The sequence below is a fragment of the Clytia hemisphaerica genome, unplaced genomic scaffold (assembly GCF_902728285.1).
Source record: "Clytia hemisphaerica strain Z4C2 unplaced genomic scaffold, Clytia hemisphaerica genome assembly, whole genome shotgun sequence".
Taxonomy (NCBI): domain Eukaryota; kingdom Metazoa; phylum Cnidaria; class Hydrozoa; order Leptothecata; family Clytiidae; genus Clytia; species Clytia hemisphaerica.
This window is the reverse complement of record NW_027103483.1, coordinates 319647-338390: the sequence shown is the minus strand read 5'-3', so window position 1 is coordinate 338390 and position 18744 is coordinate 319647. Positions and strand designations below refer to the sequence as shown.

The 18744-nt window shown below is 37.0% G+C and overlaps 1 protein-coding gene across 1 annotated transcript; it reads right to left on the bottom strand.

The window, feature by feature from the left end:
* Positions 1 to 297: 297 nt before the first annotated feature.
* On the bottom strand, positions 298 to 10340 carry LOC136798589 (uncharacterized). The gene is made up of 7 exons (XM_067055226.1): positions 10224 to 10340; positions 3908 to 4044; positions 3301 to 3414; positions 2868 to 2921; positions 2545 to 2637; positions 2169 to 2279; positions 298 to 734 (listed from the first exon to the last, which is right to left on the bottom strand). Exons 1-7 carry the CDS (start codon positions 10276 to 10278, stop codon positions 627 to 629), a joined length of 672 nt encoding a protein of 223 aa, XP_066911327.1. The 5' UTR covers positions 10279 to 10340; the 3' UTR covers positions 298 to 626.
* Between the last annotated feature and the right edge of the window lie 8404 nt (positions 10341 to 18744).

Genomic DNA, 18744 nt, shown 5'->3' with positions numbered 1-18744 from the left:
CGTCATATCTCCCAAAATACATCTACCTTCAATTTTTGAATCATTATATTGCAATCAATTGATGTCATTACCATTATCCTCGTCATCGTGTTTTTCTATTGTTATATTTTATTCTTTTTATTGCTCAACTAAGAAAAATTGACTGATTTAAGAGTTTCATTGATTATCAATTCATCGCATCCAGTGAAGGACTTGAAGAAGGACAGTGAAGGACTTGAAGAAGGACAGTGAAGAAATTTTCTTTCAATTTAGTTAGTAAAATAAGACAATAAAGTGGAAGAAATTGACATCAAAAGATTTTGTGTTTATGATTTTACTATCAACTGAAGGTGCAATAAAATATACAAAAAGATAAATAAACAATAAGAGTATGGTACAAATGATATATATCAAAATGACTATAATTAAAACTTCACTTCACTTGCATTCCAAAATCAGTTAATAGTTGGTGCACTTAACACCTAGTTAGAACAGTCAGTAAACCAGAACATCAAAAAGAAAAAGGACTAGTGTGCTGCTTGGATGTAAAGTATCTATGGAAAGCTAAGCAAATGAAATATAAAACCTAGTTATTCACAAGTGAAATGCAGTTTGAAAAATGATGAAAACTGATGATTGACACGTTCTTAAAAAGGATGCTTCCAATCTTTCAGGTCTTCTTCTTCTTGTGCTGTATTCTCACGCCCCAAAATCTTATTGCGTTTAGGGAATCGCCCATACTTCAAGATTTGTTCCTAAAATACATTTACAACTACATAGTTTCGACTACTAGTTTATTCACAGTCATAGTGTGCAGAGGGTCTAAACTCACCCTCCCGTTTTTATTTCATCCCCCTATATGTGTACCCCTCTATTTAAAAAAAATTTCGAACCCGTGCTATTGACAGCAGCAGTCCATTAGTCATTCAAAACCAAAAACATTGAAAAAAAATCTCAAACCCCCCATTTTTTTCGGAAAATCTCCTATCCCCCCTATAAAGCACTTTTTGAAAAGTTGGATCCCCCTTAAAAATGGGGGGGGGGTTCACACTATGACAGTTTCAAAAAATTTAAAGAATTTTAAAATCTGGAAACATCAGAACAGCGTCCATGACAAGGACAATTTGTTCCCCCAAGAACTTCGACATCTTAATGATCTTAAAGAATTCATTTCTTTAAAAAAATTAAGCATTTGAAACCAATGTTGATGTAGAGTCCATGAGTTTTAAGAATAAGTGTACATTGATGGTGTCAACTTCATGAACTATATAAGTTGTAATAAATAGGTTGGTTGACTTGTATTAGCCTAGTAGCTATTTGCTTTTATGTTAAATGCTGAATAACAATAAAGAAACAACCAAACAACCAAATAAAAGCCTTCCTCTTGCAGTACTTTTGTAACTATTTAGAGTGCAGTACCCAGTTGGAGTGAGTTTATAAAGATTCCCATTTATTTATATCAGCAGTATATTCTGCTTGGACTTCTTTTCCCATTCAAATAGACACTACCGAAGGAAGTACAAAACACTCATTTTTATTTATAACGGTTTGAAAATCACTTTAAATGTAACACATGACGCTAGTCTTGAAAAAATTCAAATGGAAATATCGCACTCAACAGTGAAGTAAAATGTGTAAATTTTTCATCTTTTAATATCTTTTGTAAAATTCAACATTCTCCAAATATTTGCGATATACGGGGTTGAAAAAGAGGCAATTAGAACCATTTTTCCAACGTCAGTTCATTTTGACGTCACCACTTTGAATCAATGTTAGAACTGCTAACACTAGAATGACTTCTAATGCTATTTTTAGGTATTACATCGATTATATATTGTCTTTCAAATCTTAAAAAAGATGAAATCTTTTGTAAGGAAACTTTTTTAATTGCTAGAGCAAGAGTGGACTAATTACTGGCGAGGAAAGAAGTTAAGTTTTCTTAACACAAATGGCTATTAAATGAAAAGTAGAAAGATTTGCATTTTTCAAAATACTGTTACAAAATTGTGCACCCTAGCTGCTGTGGTGGATTTGTATTCTTAATTATTTCTCTATAAGCCACTTAAAGATAACCTTTTGGGACTCCAAACCTGATTTCTCTGAAACGCCATAGAGTTTGTTCATTTAGTGTCCAAAAATTTGCGCCAATTGGGTACCGCACTCTAGTCTATTTAATTTTAGAGATTTACCTGATGAAGTTTAGCGAAACTCAATCCTTGTTGGGCAGTTTTTTTGTACATTTCATTATCACTATCTTTCATATCTTCAACCAGCTCACTGTATAATGCAACAGATTTGGCCTAAAACAAAAATTGCACAGGATTGAACCAAAAATCTATTAGGAGAAACATCAAATGCTTGATAAGGAAATCAAAAGTTACCATCTAGACTTTTTATCTGTAACTTAAAGGTTGTATTTTTCCCCATAATGTCGAAAGAGCATAGAAAAACAAGGAATGTACAAGTTTACGACAATTCCAGATGATTGCTTTCCTTGACATATGAATTTCACACTACTTATCATGTTTTTCCGAACATAGAGAAAAATATTATCACAATTCTTACTTGCATTTCAACAGATTCATTGTGTTCCAAGGGAAGATATAAGAAAAACCTTTTGTTTGCATTCATCTTTTTATATGATCCATTGTCGATAAGCTACGAAAACAATATTAGGAACCTAAGCTTAATTAATGGCTCCCATTTCGGTCACTGGTTTGTGTAAATGTGTTAATAGGCTTTTTTATACAAACAACAAATGAGACGCCCTTAATATAATAGCAAGTTTATTTCTGATTTAAAAGAAATATGAGAATAAACAAAGCAAAAAGTGGCAAAAAACATTATGGGAGCAGCAGAACCAGGTTAGTATAGGAGTATGGACTTACTTTTAAAGCAACAGCCAAGGCTTTTGGGTCATGACTGTACATATCTGTAGTACCCTAAAATTGAGGAATCGTATCAAAATACTGCTGAAAGACCTTTTCCTTTATATACAGTATCAATCCAATCAAAATTTCTAAGCAAATACCGGTTTAATTTTTAACGTAGCATTACTTTTGATCTAATGAACCAAATTTAATAATGAACCGGGGATCAAAATTTAAGTTTATCTTATTCCTCTTTCCCATGAAATAGGAATGGTTCTTTTAAAACTTTTAGATTTCAAAAAATTTAGTTTCAAATAGAGAAACTTTTTTGTGGCACACGCAGTAGGTGTTTATGTAAATATCATAAGGTGTTTCAACTGTTTTGACGACAAGTCTAATTAACTTTACATCTATAAATGTTAAAATCAAACATTACCAAGACAAGACTTACCCTATAAACATTTCTACAGAATTGGTCAATTAGTATAACAAATGCAAATGCTGCATCATTTCCGTCATTCAAGTTTTCCCATGATGCATACTCACCATCTCTGGCTTTTTGAATCTAGAATTAATATAAAACACAATTCAAATATAACAATTTTCAGTCTGCCTAAAATCATGTGGGAACTGTCCATCAATTTTGTTTAATTAATAAAAAAGAACAGGCTGCAAATAAATAAATTCTAGGAAACAGAAATTTGAAATCTTTAGCTCAACTTTATCAAATACTTTTTCTAAAATTGTTTTAGCTTTTAACCCATTAAGTGGCACTTGCATCATTTCTTTCCCTTACTTTATAAAAACAAAATCAAGGTTGGAATTTTTTCTCAGTTGGGGTGTGTACAAGCATTTAGAAATTCGAAGCTACACATTTTATGGGTAAAGAATTGCTGAGAAGATACAATTTGTTGTATCAAGAAACACATAATGATGTAAAAAAATTTATGCAATTCGATGAAAACATTTATAAAACTATCAAATATCATTAACATTTTGAAAAAAAAAGGTTTTTGTGTGTGTTTCTTTTCCATTGTATTGTATTAAACTTTACCAACCATAGTACCAAACTTTTCTTTGATTTCTGCATCAACCTCAGCACCTCCCCCAAACCATCTCTTTGTTTTTCCTGGTTCAAACCAATAATCTAAAACTGCTTGATGTGACATTTTTCGAAGTTGATTGGCTGAATAACCTGGAATAACAAAAAAGAATCAATATAAGTTAATAATCAATTACCAAAAAGGGAAAAACAAATTCAAATTACTCTTGATAGATTATATTCATATCATCAACTGCTCTAACTTGGGATGATTGGTTGAAACATGGGACTGTTGATATCTGGCCTGTATTTTCACTTACTGTTAAATCTTTTTGACAATAAGTTTGTTTTGATAACTTCAACAAGTTTATCAATCATACTTTCTGTCATAACATGTCACGATAACTTTCACTGATAGCGTGCCCTTTTTAACTTTTTTTGTTTTCATTCAAAATGATTGGACGCCGATCTGCGCCGATAGGAGAATTAGAGAGTGCCCACCGCGTAACCGCCTATCGCCCGATGGGATTAACAAATAACAGGCGTGTAACTTGCTGCGCGAGTGACGTCAAACGCTCCATTGTTTTGCCACTAATTTGGTCTTCTTCGTTCCAGACATTCGCGTGTGTTCCACTACAGATTTTTTTCATATTTCGATTTAAAAAAGCCTACTCGATGAGAAAGAAAAATCGTGTATTTTTTAATACGCCGTTCATTAACTCGAATCAAATGACTTTGGAGGTTCGGTGAAATGGTGGCCGAATTGCCGTCCCATGTTTTGTCAGATAGTCCCAAGTTAGAGCAGTTGATGGTAATATGTAAACAATGATAAAAAAGCATTATTTCCCAACTAGGTAGTTAAAGACAGCACGATGAACAAAGAATCAGCGTGTAATTTGGAGCCCAAGTGACGTTGTGGGCTTGAATGTGTTGTCACTAATTCCTTCTTCAAGGTGAGCTGGGGGAAAGTTGAAAACTTTAGCCATTCATATTTAAAAACTGATCACAAATCTAACATGAAGTTTATCTCCATTGAAAGATCACTTCCTACTCAGCTTTTTTGATCTCCAAAACGATGGGCAGAGCTCGAGCAGGCTAGCTCTAAAGCTCTAAAACAGCATCTATGGATCCTCAATGGAAATCAAAACTATAAAGTGCACTTACAAACATCAATTTGTCAGATCTAACAAAATTAATAACCGCACTGTCATCATTGACAATAAAACAAACGATTTTCTGTCAAGAGCCTGTAACCATTCCAACAACTTCCATCGAAATGATCTATCACAACTCAGTCTACTATTTTTAGCGCGGTCACAGGATGGAGCCGAGAACGCTTGCAGAACGTTCGCAGATGCCTGCAAGCTCCCGCGCGGGTGAAAAACTTCAATCTGTCAATCATTTTCTCAAGCGAAGAGTATGCAGGAGTACGCAAAGCGCTTCTAGCTTTACGATAGTGCCGCTGATCATCAATGTATAGTATTCAATTATCATTACCCCTTTATTCTCATTCCTAGAACTGTTGCAAAAAAAAAGGAAAAAAAGAAATGTTGTATTTTTTACTGCTCTATTCACATACTGAATTTGAAAGATCTTCTATGTGACTTACTGAAAGTTGTGAGCCACATCCAGGATTTAGTGACCATGAGACTTCCATAATTGCAGACATTTTCTGCCACCCACAAAAAATTAAACCAACCCAACGTAAAATCCATCTATGGCACCGTGCTGACATTGACGCTTTGCAGAAAGATATAAAAAACGACATTGAAAAATTCTGTACTTCGACCACAACAGAAACAGATATAAATACATCATGGGAATCTCTTAAAAATATTATATCAAGATCTCAAACAAAGCATGTCCCAACACAGGGGGGGGTCAACATCCAGATACCAGACCCATAGCCGGGTGGTGGTGTCTTTTTTTCCTTTAAAAGTCTGAAAAGTCAAGTTGGTATTGATGGGGGTGGGTCCCCCTTTTTTAGAAAAAAGAGTTATCCTCAGTTGGTATTGATACCAAAATAGGGGGTGGGTACCCCTTTTTTTAAATAATATGATTCAGAAAGTTGATATCCATATCAAAATGACAGCAAAACTTTCCTAATTTTTGCCCTTATAGCTAGAAAATACCCCGGGGTATATATCAGTCTAAACAGGTTTCAATTGGATTTGTTTTAGCTTTTGAGTATAATGACTGTAAATGAGTAATAAGTATAAATGACTTTGAAGTTTGTTTATTTTGGACTTTTTCGATATTTTCAAGTTTTATTTTTGATCAAGCCTGAAGCAAAAACATTTTTTCTGTGATAGCATTTGGTAATGAGTGAATCTATTCTGTTCTAAAATTATGTACTAATAATAGCTTCTCCTAGTTTTTGCACATCAATTATTATATTCAGATAATATTGATTCAGATTGATTTTGCTAGCTTCATTGGGTTTGTTTTTATTATATTGTCAGTTTTCAGTCATTTTCTATTTTAGCATATTATGACATTTTTTGTGTTGTGTTGAAGAAAGAGTATTTCAAAAATGAGTTTTTTTGAAGTTTCTCTTAGTACCCTGTTTGTGTGGGAGGGGGTGGGTCCCCTTTAAACAGCTTTAAACTCAAATTTGTCAGATTGGTATTGGTACTAAATTAGGGGGTGGGTCCCATGATATTTTGTCAAATTCAAAAAGTCATGTTGGTATCGATACCAAATTAAGGAGGTGGGTCCCCCCTTTTTCTGAAAATTATGATTTTCAAGCTGGTATCGATACCAAAATAAGGGGGCGGTCCCCCCTTTTTCTGAAAATTATGATTTTCAAGTTGGTATCGATACCAATTTTGGGGTGGTGGTGTTAAGTTAGCTCAAAAGGTCAAAAGTCAGGTTTTTGGGCTATGGGTTGGTATTATAAATGTTGACCCCCCCCCTGCCCAACAAAGATTACTTCTACACGTTTCAACCAACCTTGGTTTAATGTATCCTGCAAAAGAGCTGTCAGACAAAAGAAACAAAGATATCGTGTGTACCGGAGAACAAAATTAAATTAGATAGAGATTGGGCCAAATTTCAACAGGCTGAAAAGAACGCTAGGAAAACTTGCCAGAAAGCTTATCATGATTATGTTAAAGAAAACATTGGTGGAGACAAAAGGAACAGTAAAAGGTTTTTCACTTTTGTAAAGTCAAAACGGACTGATATCTGTGGTCTGTCACTGTTAGTTGATAATAAAAATGTCGTACACACATGAGAAAGAACTTGCTGAACTTCTTAATGACCAATTTACTAGTGTATTCTCCAAAGACGATGGTACCACCCCAACCCCTAATGGACCACCTAGTAGTGTCAAAATTGTTGAGCTTGTCATAACCAAAATTGGAATCATCAAACTTCTAAAAGATTTGAACCCTCACAAAGCCAGTGGACCAGATGGGATAGGTGCAAGAGTCCTGAAAGAATGTGCAGACCAGTTGGCGGACGGCCTTGTGCTAATTTTCAATGCATCTCTGAAACAAGGCAGAATACCTACAGATTGGAAACATGCAACTATCACCCCCCTTTACAAAGGTGGGAACAAGAACCGCTCGAAAGCAGAAAATTACCGCCCTATCAGCCTAATATCAGTCACATGTAAAGTGTTAGAACATGTTATACAGTCATGTCATCAATCACATGGAAGCCAATGGCTCTCTTACGGATACTCAGCATGGGCTTCGCAAAAAGAGATCCTGTGAGACTCAACTTCTTCAAACAATTGATTCATTAGCAAAATCTATCAACAATAAGGAACAAGTGGATAGCATCCTACTAGACTTCAGTAAGGCTTTCGACAAAGTCTGTCATCGTAAACTGATCACTAAACTAAAACATTATGAAATCAACGGCGACATCTTGTCCTGGATTAGGGACTTCTTATCAAACCGTACTCAGTGTGTTGTTGTACGTGGGAAATCATCAAAATCCTCACCAGTCATTTCTGGAGTACCTCAGGGTACAGTCCTTGGACCGTTGCTTTTTTTAATTTACATAAACGATTTGCCTGACGAAGTTAAATCAAAAACAGCTCTATTTGCAGATGATGCATACCTTTATCGTTCCATACTCTCGATTGAAGATGCTGTACAACTTCAAAAGGACTTAAACAATCTTGTCTCCTGGGAGACAAATTGGTCAATGCAATTCCATCCTGATAAATGTCTAGTCTTGACTGGTCTTGAGAGTAACCAACAAGAGAAATATCATTGACTCAGAATATAATATTCATGGTCAAACACTAAAAACTGTTGACAAAGCAAAGTACCTTGGTATCACCATCTCAAAGAACCTAACATGGAATAACCAAATAAACTGCATTACATCAAAAGCAACCAACACCAGAATGTTTTTACAACGAAATTTGTCATGGACTTACAAAAACACGCGACTAACATGCTATAAAATATTCATAAGACCATTGGTGGAATACGCAAGTACAGTATGGGATCCAGTAGATAATCAATCTTTAATTCACCAAATTGAAATGATTCAACGAAAATCAATACACTGGATAGCCAATGAGTGGAGTTATGAAGTCAGCCCAGAATCCCTCAGAAAGCCTTTGGACCTTGAAACCCTTGAAGGTAGGAGATACAAATCAAAAATTAAGATGCTACACGATATTACATCCGGTAAAAAGTTTGTTGACTTAAAAATCCACCCAAAGAGGCAACGCTGTTGTAATGTGAAATTCCAACCGATTCAAGGGAGAGTTAAGTGCTATTCATCATCTTTCTTTCCCTCCACCGTACAGTACTGGAATAAACTGCCATCAAATGTTGCAAACCTTGTTGATAAAAACGAATTTAAAAAAGAAATAGTTGAAAATTTAACTTTAGGAATTTAAACTCTTACGAAATCACTAAGATAGATAAAACTTACACTAAACTACTTACTCAAATCCTTTTGCTAGTTTTGGAATAAATTCTCACACTTTTCCAAACTAATCTACTATGCAAGCAAATCAACTCAAATCTGTCTGCTAAAATTTAAGATTTCGACATTATGATCATCTTATATTTTAGCTTATTTATATTTACATACATTTATTAATTTATATTAGATTTTAAATAAACAAATTTTTATACATAACTAACTTATATTTTAATCTATTTATTGCTGACAGCACATTTAAAAATTTTTCATTTTTGTAATTTTTACGTAGAATTTGCGAATTAGGCTTAATTGTCTTTTGCAAATACATAACTAGAACTAGAACGTTTTTTTGAAAACTTAAAAAAACTGATTTTTGTCCCACTTTTGCGGGACTTTGGCTTAAGTGCTTGCGTGCAGCATAGGGTACAAAGTCCAAACATGCGTTTCCCGTAATTTTTGTATGAAGAGTTAGGTCTATACTGTCGAGGGCTTTGAATATTTTTGTTTTGCTTGAGTAACTTGCATCAGTGGAGGCAAACATGCACAGCCCTCAAATGAATGACCTGCCTGGTCATTAAAATACAAACAGTCTAAGCTTAAACTTCTATATAAGGATTAGAAACTAGGCTAATCTTAAAACTCATAGTTAGAATTTGCGGATTTTGTTTATTGGTGAAGAATCTGAATTTTAAAAATCATATTCTTAATTAGGATTGAAAAACAAAGGGATACCGTGAGACTGGGTAACTTGCATCAGTGGAGGCTAACATGCATAGCCCTCAAATGAAAGACCTGGTCATTAAAATACAAGTACGCAGCTCTGCTCACAGCTCTACTCTACCATTTTGTTGTTTTGATTTAACTTTGTATTTTCAGGTCATTCATTTTAAGGCTATGCATGTTAGCCTCCACTGATGCAAGTTACCCAATCTCACGGTAATCCTAATTAAGAAAGTCCATGCGATCAAAAAAAATATGCTTAATTAGGATAGAACTCCTGACTGTCAAAGCAAAAATGGTAGAGTAGATCTGCCAGCGGAGCTGCGAAGTTCATTTGTTTTAAAATTTTGCTGCTTTCATTATTGGTCAGTCATTTGATTGATGACTATGCAAGTTTCCCTCCACACTGATGCAAGTTACCTGGCCGACTACTTCACGGCACTTCACGGTAAGATTCTTGTCACTTTTCTCTTCCGAAATCTTTCTGTTTTTTTCCCGGGATAACCGTCATGATATTGAAAAGAGTTTGTTTTTAAAGGTATGTTTAATTTTCTTACAGTCTTTAGCTTATTTTTTAGCTACCCAGAGTCCTTGCCTTTTTTATTTTCCCGCGCTCTAAATAATAACTAAAAGCAAGTGGTAAAACAATAAAGGAATCTCAGTGCGGAAATGGGAATCTTATACAAAACAACGGTAATGGTAAGAAAAAAAATTACCTAAACAAATCTTTGTAAATTGTGGTCGTCGAAGTCTTGCAGCTAAATGAATCATAGAGAGGTAAAAGAACAGGTACTACCAATGACTAACAACACACCCCCTGTGTTCCTGTTTTCTTTAAAAAAAAAATTAGCGCGTTTTGTTTGTTTATTTACCGTGGTTTTGGTATTTCTCTCGATCAAAATAAGTCTTTTGAGGATTTTGTTAAGGTAAATGTGACCAATTATTTCCCCGGAAAAAAAATCTTATTTGCTTAAATTCAATGTCTCTCTTGAACTCAACAAACTATAGATCATAAGCTAAACACATCGGGACCACCTCAGTTAAAAATCATTGCAAATTTTGTTGTTATATCCTGAAGCCGTCTAACCTTCTATTATCCACTTTGGTTTGAAAACAACATCAGTCATCTACAACAGGCAGTACAGGCAGTATAGACCTCTAACTCTTCATACAAAAATAGGGTGGACAGGCCAAAATTTTCCCCTCAATTTTTTGAAACCAAACTGATTTTATTTTAAAGTCCTTACCTTTGTGAGAAAAATGAGGGGTCATTTATTAGAATTGGTTAAGTATTCGGCCAGGCCCAATTGATTGTTTGGTTCGTGTCCTAGAAGCTTTGAAAAATGGGTCGGTCGGTCGGTCGGTCGGTCGGTGTCGGTCGGTAACTAAAATTGGAACCTTTTTTTCATTTCCCTACCAAAAACCTCAATTTTTGAAATTCCTCAAGCAATCGCGCAATCTTGGAATGCAACTAAGATGGCGCGCCAAAAGGCTTTTTAATACCAACTTTTTTTTTTTCAAGTAAATAAATAAACCAGCTACCCGATCAGTCGAACTAATCGAACCGATTTTTTAATCGAACTAATCGAACCCGATCGAACCTAATCGAACGATTAGAGTTCGATTATCGAACTTAATCGAACCTAATCGAACACTCACAATTTTTGATAAAACTCGAGTTCGATTAGTTCGATGAGTCGTCAGGTGATTAGTTCAATTAGAATTAGTTCTTTTAATTTCGATTAGTTCGATTGGTTTACTACGGATTAGTTCGATTAGTTCGGCAACTTGGCCAGTGTTGGGTTCGATTAGTTCGATTAGGTTCGATTAGTGCGATAAGTTAAACTAACGACTAGTTCGATTAGTTCGATAACTTGCCAATTCATTAGTTCGATTAGTTATACTAAGTTCGATTGGTTCGACAACTTGACAAGTGATTATCCCGGCCCGACGATGCTTAACTTCCGTGATCTGACGAGAACGGGTGCTTTCATCCTGGTATGGACGTGGAGCATGCCTGGAGTGCTTTTTCTGGCTATTTATACCTTGCGCGAGGCCGACTAAGCAGCCAGACAAAGTTCTCCGGCGGGACCGACTAAATACTTAGTCAGGTAAAGTTCTCCGGCGGGACCGGCTGGTCAGTCAGGCTGATTAGGCGAATTTCCCCGGTCGGACCGATTGAGGCCTCTACAGCTCTCCACAGCCCCCCATAGGCTTTCGGACCCCTTCGGATACCCTCTACCTTGCCCTCCCTCAAAGCCAGCACCTTCCATCAGTCATCCGAAGCCTTTAGAAGGCTTGGAAAGGCTTGAAACTTGGCGAAAATTGGTCAAAATCGGAAAAAAATGAACTCCTTACGGTACCACCGCGGACGGCCCCTGGGGGTCCCGGCCGGTGTGCCGGGGGGGTCGGATCGGTGCTCACTGGTCAAGGGGGATGTGAGAGTACACGTTTGCATCAGTTGGGGTCCTTCAAAGTTCCTCAAAGTGCTGTCAAAAGCCGGAAAAAATTGCCAAAAACGACCTACTCAATTGAGAATGTTACACCCCTTTCTCACCAGCAAAATTCGGCCGCCTTCGGGTACCACCGTGGACCGGCCCTGGGGGTCCCGGCAGGCGTTCCCGGGAGTTCCATTGATGTCAACCGGCTATGGGGGATGTGAAGGTACTCCTCTGCACCGATTGGGGTGCTTCAAAGTTCCTCAAAGTGTCGTCAAAGACCAGCAAAAATTGGTCTAAATTGGAAAAAAAGAATTCATTTGGGTACCACCGTGGACCGGCCCTGGGGGTCCTGGCAGCGGTTCCCGGGAGTTCCATTGGTGCCAAATGGTCAGGGGGAATGTGAAGGTACTCTCCTGCACCGGTTGGGGTGCTTCAAAGTACCTCAAAGTGTCGTGAAAAGCCGGCAAAAATTGGTAAAAATGACCTCCTTTGGGTACCTGCCCCGGTTAGACCAAATTTGGCCTCTACAGGCCTCCACAGCCTACCACAGCCCTTCGCATCCTTTCGGATGCCCTCTGCCTTGCTCTCCCTCTTGGCCAGCACCCTCCATCAGTCATCCGAAGCCTTCAAAAGGCTTGGAAAAGCTTGGAAAGGCTTGAAAATCTGCGAAAATTCGTCAAAATTGGACAAAAACGGTACCGCCACGCACGGCCCCTGGGGGTCCCGGCCGGGTGTCCGACTGGTGCCCACCGGTCAGGGGGATGTGAGGGTAGACCCTGCACCATTGGGGGTCCTTCAAAGTTCCTCAAAGTATCGTCAAAAGCCGGCAAAAATCGTTCTGGCTCGCTCCGTGGACCGATTTCGGGGCCTCCCGGACAGCGAACGGGGGTCCCCAAACGATCCCCCGGACCTGGGCCGAAAAGGGTGGCACACATGCTTTGCATATCGACCGGTTTGGATGTCTAAGGGATTTCCGCATGCCCAAAAATCGCCATTTTGACCCGCTGGACGGCCCTGTCCGGGTCAGGACCGGGCTACCGGCGGTCGTATGGGTCGGGACTGATGCCTTGCGTCCATCCCAACCCATCAGAACATTAAGGAAGGCCGTCCGGCTTCAGGCGTGCCCTTAAAACCGGAGTTTTAGAAAGTTGGCATTAATGGTTTTCCGGATTCGTTCCGGACTTTCGCCGGGCCTTCGGAAGGCCCAGCTGGGCTGGAATGGTCGAAGGCACCCTTCTGCTTTGCTCTCAGACCGTTTTCAACGTTAAGGAAGGCTTACAGGACTTTTGGGGCCTCGAGACCGAGCTATGGTTACGGTACTCTTAAAAAGGGCATTTCCGGACTTTCCTGAGCCGGGAAAAGCCGGTATAATGCCCCAAACAACTCAAATCGCCGGTCTTTATGCTCGGACATCTTTTCCACTTTTCGAGTTCATTATAACAAGCCTTGGGGGCCTTGCAGGAGCCCCCAAAGCTTGCAGAAAGTCGTGAGTTCCGGAGGTTTGCCGGGGAGTTCCGGAGGTTTGCCGGGGAGTTCCGGAGGGGTCTGAAAAGTCCGGAACACCCGGATGGGGTCGGGCCACACCTAAGGAAGGTGTGGTCCAAATATGAAGCATAACGGACTAGTGGTTGGCAAACCGTCCGGCTACTGTGGCTTTTACTTCCCAATTCTATGCTAAACGCCCTACTTTCACTGGCTGTGACGTCATTTTAAGGCGATCAAATCGAATTAATCGAACTATATCTTGGTCAAACTAATCGAACCATTAAATCTAATCGAACTAATCGAACTATATCTTGATCGAACTAATCGAACAAACTCGAACTTAATCGAACTTAATCGAACACTCACAATTTTAAGGAAAATCTGAAAGTTCGATTAGTTCGATTAATCGAACTCTAATTGTTCGATTAGGTTCGATCGGGTTCGATTAGTTCGATTAAAAAATAGGTTCGATTAGTTCGACTGATCGGGTCTGGAATAAAAAGAGAACAACATTTGTTAAAAATTGAAGCAGAAGCTTTTCGGTCTTATGCCATCATCAGTGCTATAGATTAAATTAGAAATCAAAAAAGTTACAAATTTATCAGTCTAAAAACAATTAAAAGCTGTTAAAAAGTTAATAAAAGAAAGTCGTTAAAAATATCTATGTTACACCATTGCGAAATAAAATTAGCCGTTTTGAATCTAATTGGTCATTAAGAATGGGTCTCTTGAGGGCAATGAGAGCAGCCTCTAAGTTTTTGCGTAATCGTGTGTTTCCAGGTGCATTTAATATTACTTTCCATTGGAATTCATGATCAGGGTGATTTAACAGGTGTTTGGCTGGTTCAGAGTTATGTTCAATATTGTTATGCTCTGACCATCTAGTTTCCACATTGCGGTTTGTTTCACCAATGTAATTCATACCACACGAGCATACACCTTCATAAATCTTACATGCTGGGTGTGGGTTTTTGTCCTTAGGACTAAATAATTGCTTCACTTTCTTTGTAGACCATTTTACTGCGAAATCAATCTTATCATTGGTAAAAGATTTTAATTTGTATATAAATCGTTTAAATAATAATTCATTACTTTCACAGAAAGGAAGCTCAATAAGGACAAATTTCTTTTTCTCTTCAAACAGAAATTCGGGTATCAGACGATCATCATTCAATTTAGTTTCAAAATATTTAATCACACTTTCAGTGAAACGTGGAGGAAAACCTGCATTTTTGAATTTATCTCTAATCACGTCTTTTTCATTCGTAAAATCGTTGCCAATACGATAGGATCTGTTCAAATCTCCATTTATCGCATTACGCTTATAATAATCTCTTGGTGGTTTTTTTTTTCGATAACAACTTTTTTTTTTGATACCAACTTTTTTTTTATACCAACTTTTTTTTTTACCAATTTTTTTTTGATATCAATGTTTTGTACAATACCAAATTTTGCCTCGATGTTTAATTGTTCAATTGTAGTAGAATAAGGGTCCTTAAATTTTTTTCCGGGGAAATAAAGTCGGGCGAAACCTGATAACTGGAATAAGTTAAGGCAAGACACGGGAGATAATAGACTAGGTATTAGTCGGTTTGTATAAAATGTAGCTAGGAAGATAACCACGGATCGAAAATCGTTAAATTTTCTTCCTTCGCCCGTACTCTCCTCCCATGCCACCCCTTTAAATAAATCTCGGGAATTTCTCAATCTTCTTTTAAAAATTTACAGGCTAGTTTACTAGTCTATGGAGAAGAGAGTATCGTGACAGGAAGAAATAAGTTCAATAATGAATGGAACTAAAACAAATACAGCATTTCTTTGGTAATCGGGATGGGCGACTACTCGAATATGACGGAAGGGAATACCTTATAGGAAAGATATTATCGCAGAATTAAGAACAATATTTGCACTTAAATAGTATACTTTAGGTGTTGTTATTTATTTTGATTTAGCAACACCAGAAAAAATTCGAAAATAGGTCCAGAACCCGTGATTAGGGACAGGACAAACATATATAACAGGCAGGAGAACTAGGAAGAAAGGAGGAACCACGCTCGATTTGAAAGCAGCGAGCGAGGATTTTTGCGCATGCGCGCATTATTAAAGCCCCATCTACATCACACAAAAGAAAATAGGAGTAAACGAGACAATGTTGATGTTATAAAACAAGGTTAGTATTACGTCAGTATTACGTCGATATAATGTCGGTATTATAAAAATAAATTGGCATTGTAAAAAATGTTGCTATCAAAAAAAAAAAAGTTGGTATCAAAAAAAAAAGTTGGTATCAAAAAAAAAGTTGGTATTAAAAAACAAAAGTTGGTATCAAAAAAAAAGTTGATACCAAAAAAAAAAAGTTGGTATCAAAAAAAAAAGTTGGTATCAAAAAAAAGTTCGAAAAGAAAGAAAGCAGGAATTTAATGTGAGAGTTAGATTGTCAACAAAGTGCGGTAAGAAATCATTGAATTAAAGAAGAACTTTAAATCTTTTAAAATATTTTCATTTTGAAGAATTGGTGCAAAAAAGTGAAACATTTTTTATTGGTTCAATCGAAATAGGGGATTTGGAAAACTTTATGTTTGGTTTTTTGCACAAACTCCTATAACTATGGCCAAGCACCCCGTTGCTAAGATGTTGGCTTGAAATCGATTAAGTGAAACCACTGAAAATGAAAGTAAAATCGGGCTGCACTCAAAATCCTGTAATCTTGATATAGGAGTTTAAGTATAGACTGTCAACTGCCGGGAAGTCTGCAATCTATGGTGGACTGAAAAACAGATCGAAAAATACTTCACTAATACACGTAATCAAGTAATGTTACATTTGTCACGAATGATGACATGTGGCTTTCCCTATCTACTTTGTGCTATACAAAGCGTAACAAGCGACGACTTACACATTTCATACCACACTTCCATGACTATTTGAAACATAACGTCACTTTATTATGAATGCGTGTCATACTATCATACTAAACTTACACATCACCCTCTACCATGATAACATAATACAAAGTGAGTATTACAATAATTGCAGTAATTTCGGTAATCACGGTAATCACGCCCTTACGCCACAATATATCGTCCTTTATAGCGCCACACCATAATAAGACAATGTATACAATGTACCCCTCAGGTAATGGTAATTGCAGTAATTTCGGTAATCGTCAGCCGTGCAAAATAACTCGAATCTGATTGGTTTAGAGAAGTGCGATTAATCGTTAATTGCACTATTACCACTTTTTGCACTCTTCGGCGGGGGGACACTTTTGTCCCCTTATTCTTATTCCTATATAAGGACGGTTCTAGAAATATAGGGTCCTTAATTAATATAGTGTCTTGTGCTATACTGGCAACTACAGGCAAACATCCCGTCACTAAGATGCAGGCTTGAAATCAAAAATGAAACCATTGAAAACAAAAAATCAGCCTGCACTCCAAATCTCGTAATTTATATTCTTAACTTAAGGTCCAACAAGCATGTCATCAAATTAAAACAAGTTAAGGAAATATTCAGTATACCCATTTACTAAGAGTTTTTCCTACAAAATGTCTCTATTGACTATTTCCCAAGCCAAAGTGCTGTGGGATAGTGGTCATTGACCTTGGTTCTTGGTTAAGTTATAGCATATCTTAATAAAATTATGGGTCGTTTGCAGGAATTCTATAATTTAGAAAAATTCAAAACAATAGAAAAAACTGTATAATTATAAAAACATTTGTCTCTTTTTTAATCTTCACCATATATATACGGCGATTGCAGTACAAGAAACAGAATTCTAAATTCAATAAATAGGCCATTTTGTACATAAGAATAATTGTATCTTTTTAAAATGTACAGAAGAAATATTTTTCCATAGTTCAGTTTCTTTAAATAAATACAAGCTTTTTTCTCATACAATTTTTGACAATCAATGTTTACTAATCTATGTCAACCAGCACCTTATGTACTCGTTATAAGCCTGTGTAGACTTAACACAAATGAAGTACTGTCAAACGTGCTAACCGCAGTGGCTCTACTTCAGTATCTTTTAAATTATTCGTAGGCCCAATTGTAAACATAAAATTAAAAAATAGGATTTTTATTAAAAGAAAAGTTTTAGCCTCGTTTTGGTGAAAAACTCATGACCACGCCCCCAAGAATCAAAATTTTGAAAAAATGAAAATACTACCCCCAGATATTCACCCAAGGAACAAGTATGCAAAATTTCAGTCAAATCTGACCAATTCTCCAGCCTGCCCCAAAGTTTTTAGCCTTGTTTTGAGGCTAAAATTCGTGACCACGCCCCTAAAAATAAAAATTTTGAAAAAATGAAAAAAACACCACCACCCAGGAACAAGTGTGCAAAATTTTAGCCGAATCCGAATCCATAGCGCAACTAAAGTTGAGAATATCGCCAATGAGGGAATTCCCTGACTCTCTAGAGATGTCAAGACAAGGCTGCACATTCAATCACTCTTGCTAAAAATAGCGTCAGCCCCCCCCCTGCTAGTTGGAGGGGGGTTACACCCTCCAAAAAGCCAAAAAAAAGGTGGGGGCTAAAGATGTTTCAAATATTTGGGGGGACCTAACGTACTTGGGGGGACCTAACGTACTTGGGGGGATCTAACGTACTTGGGGGGACCTAACGTACTAAAAGGGTTGAGGGTTGAAAGCCCTGGGGGCTACCAAAATTTTCATGACTCTTTGGGGGGACTTAAGACTCAGTGGGGACCTAATTTTTGCCTGGGACCTAAACCCAGGCTGACCCTATGCTAAATTTTCAAAATTGATTGTGACAGGGTTCACTTTTGGACCATTTCCACTACCACTAATTTTTCTCAGACAGCTCAGAGTAGAAAAAATATGAAATTTTGTTTCTCTTTTTAGATCAGTCAGGACTTCCTTTTACACTCAGGGATATTCTTGCAATAGACCTTTTCATAAATTACGTCAGGAACATCACTTGCCTCTTTTTGAAATTATTAAAAGTTGATCAACTCCCAGTGGACTTTATTGAAACTACTTTCTATTCATAAAAAAATTATTTAATGTCTCAAGGGACATAATCACTATGGTAATTGTTTGAATACAAGGCAAGTGATGTTTGTGACGTAATTTTATGAAAAGGTCTATTGTGTGGGGTTAGAATTGATTGCAAATACAATGGATAGAAAATGAAAGTGACTAATGTACTTAGGGCTGCAAATAAGCATCAGTCAACAGCCAATGTCCTACTGGAAAAGCCATTTGACCAACTGAAAAACTTTTGTATCAACCTTTTTGCTTTTAATTGCAATTGAATGAGGCCAAAATTCAAATTATTCAAAGA

Excerpts from the sequence above, each read along its gene's own strand:
- LOC136798589 (XM_067055226.1), bottom strand. The coding sequence starts at position 10,278 with ATGATTCATTTAGCTGCAAGACTTCGACGACCACAATTTACAAAGATT. Across the intron at positions 2,638-2,867 it reads CCTTGGCTGTTGCTTTAAAA|CTTATCGACAATGGATCATA; the intron begins GTAAGTCCATAC and ends TTGTTTTCGTAG. Across the intron at positions 735-2,168 it reads GTTTCGCTAAACTTCATCAG|GAACAAATCTTGAAGTATGG; the intron begins GTAAATCTCTAA and ends AATGTATTTTAG.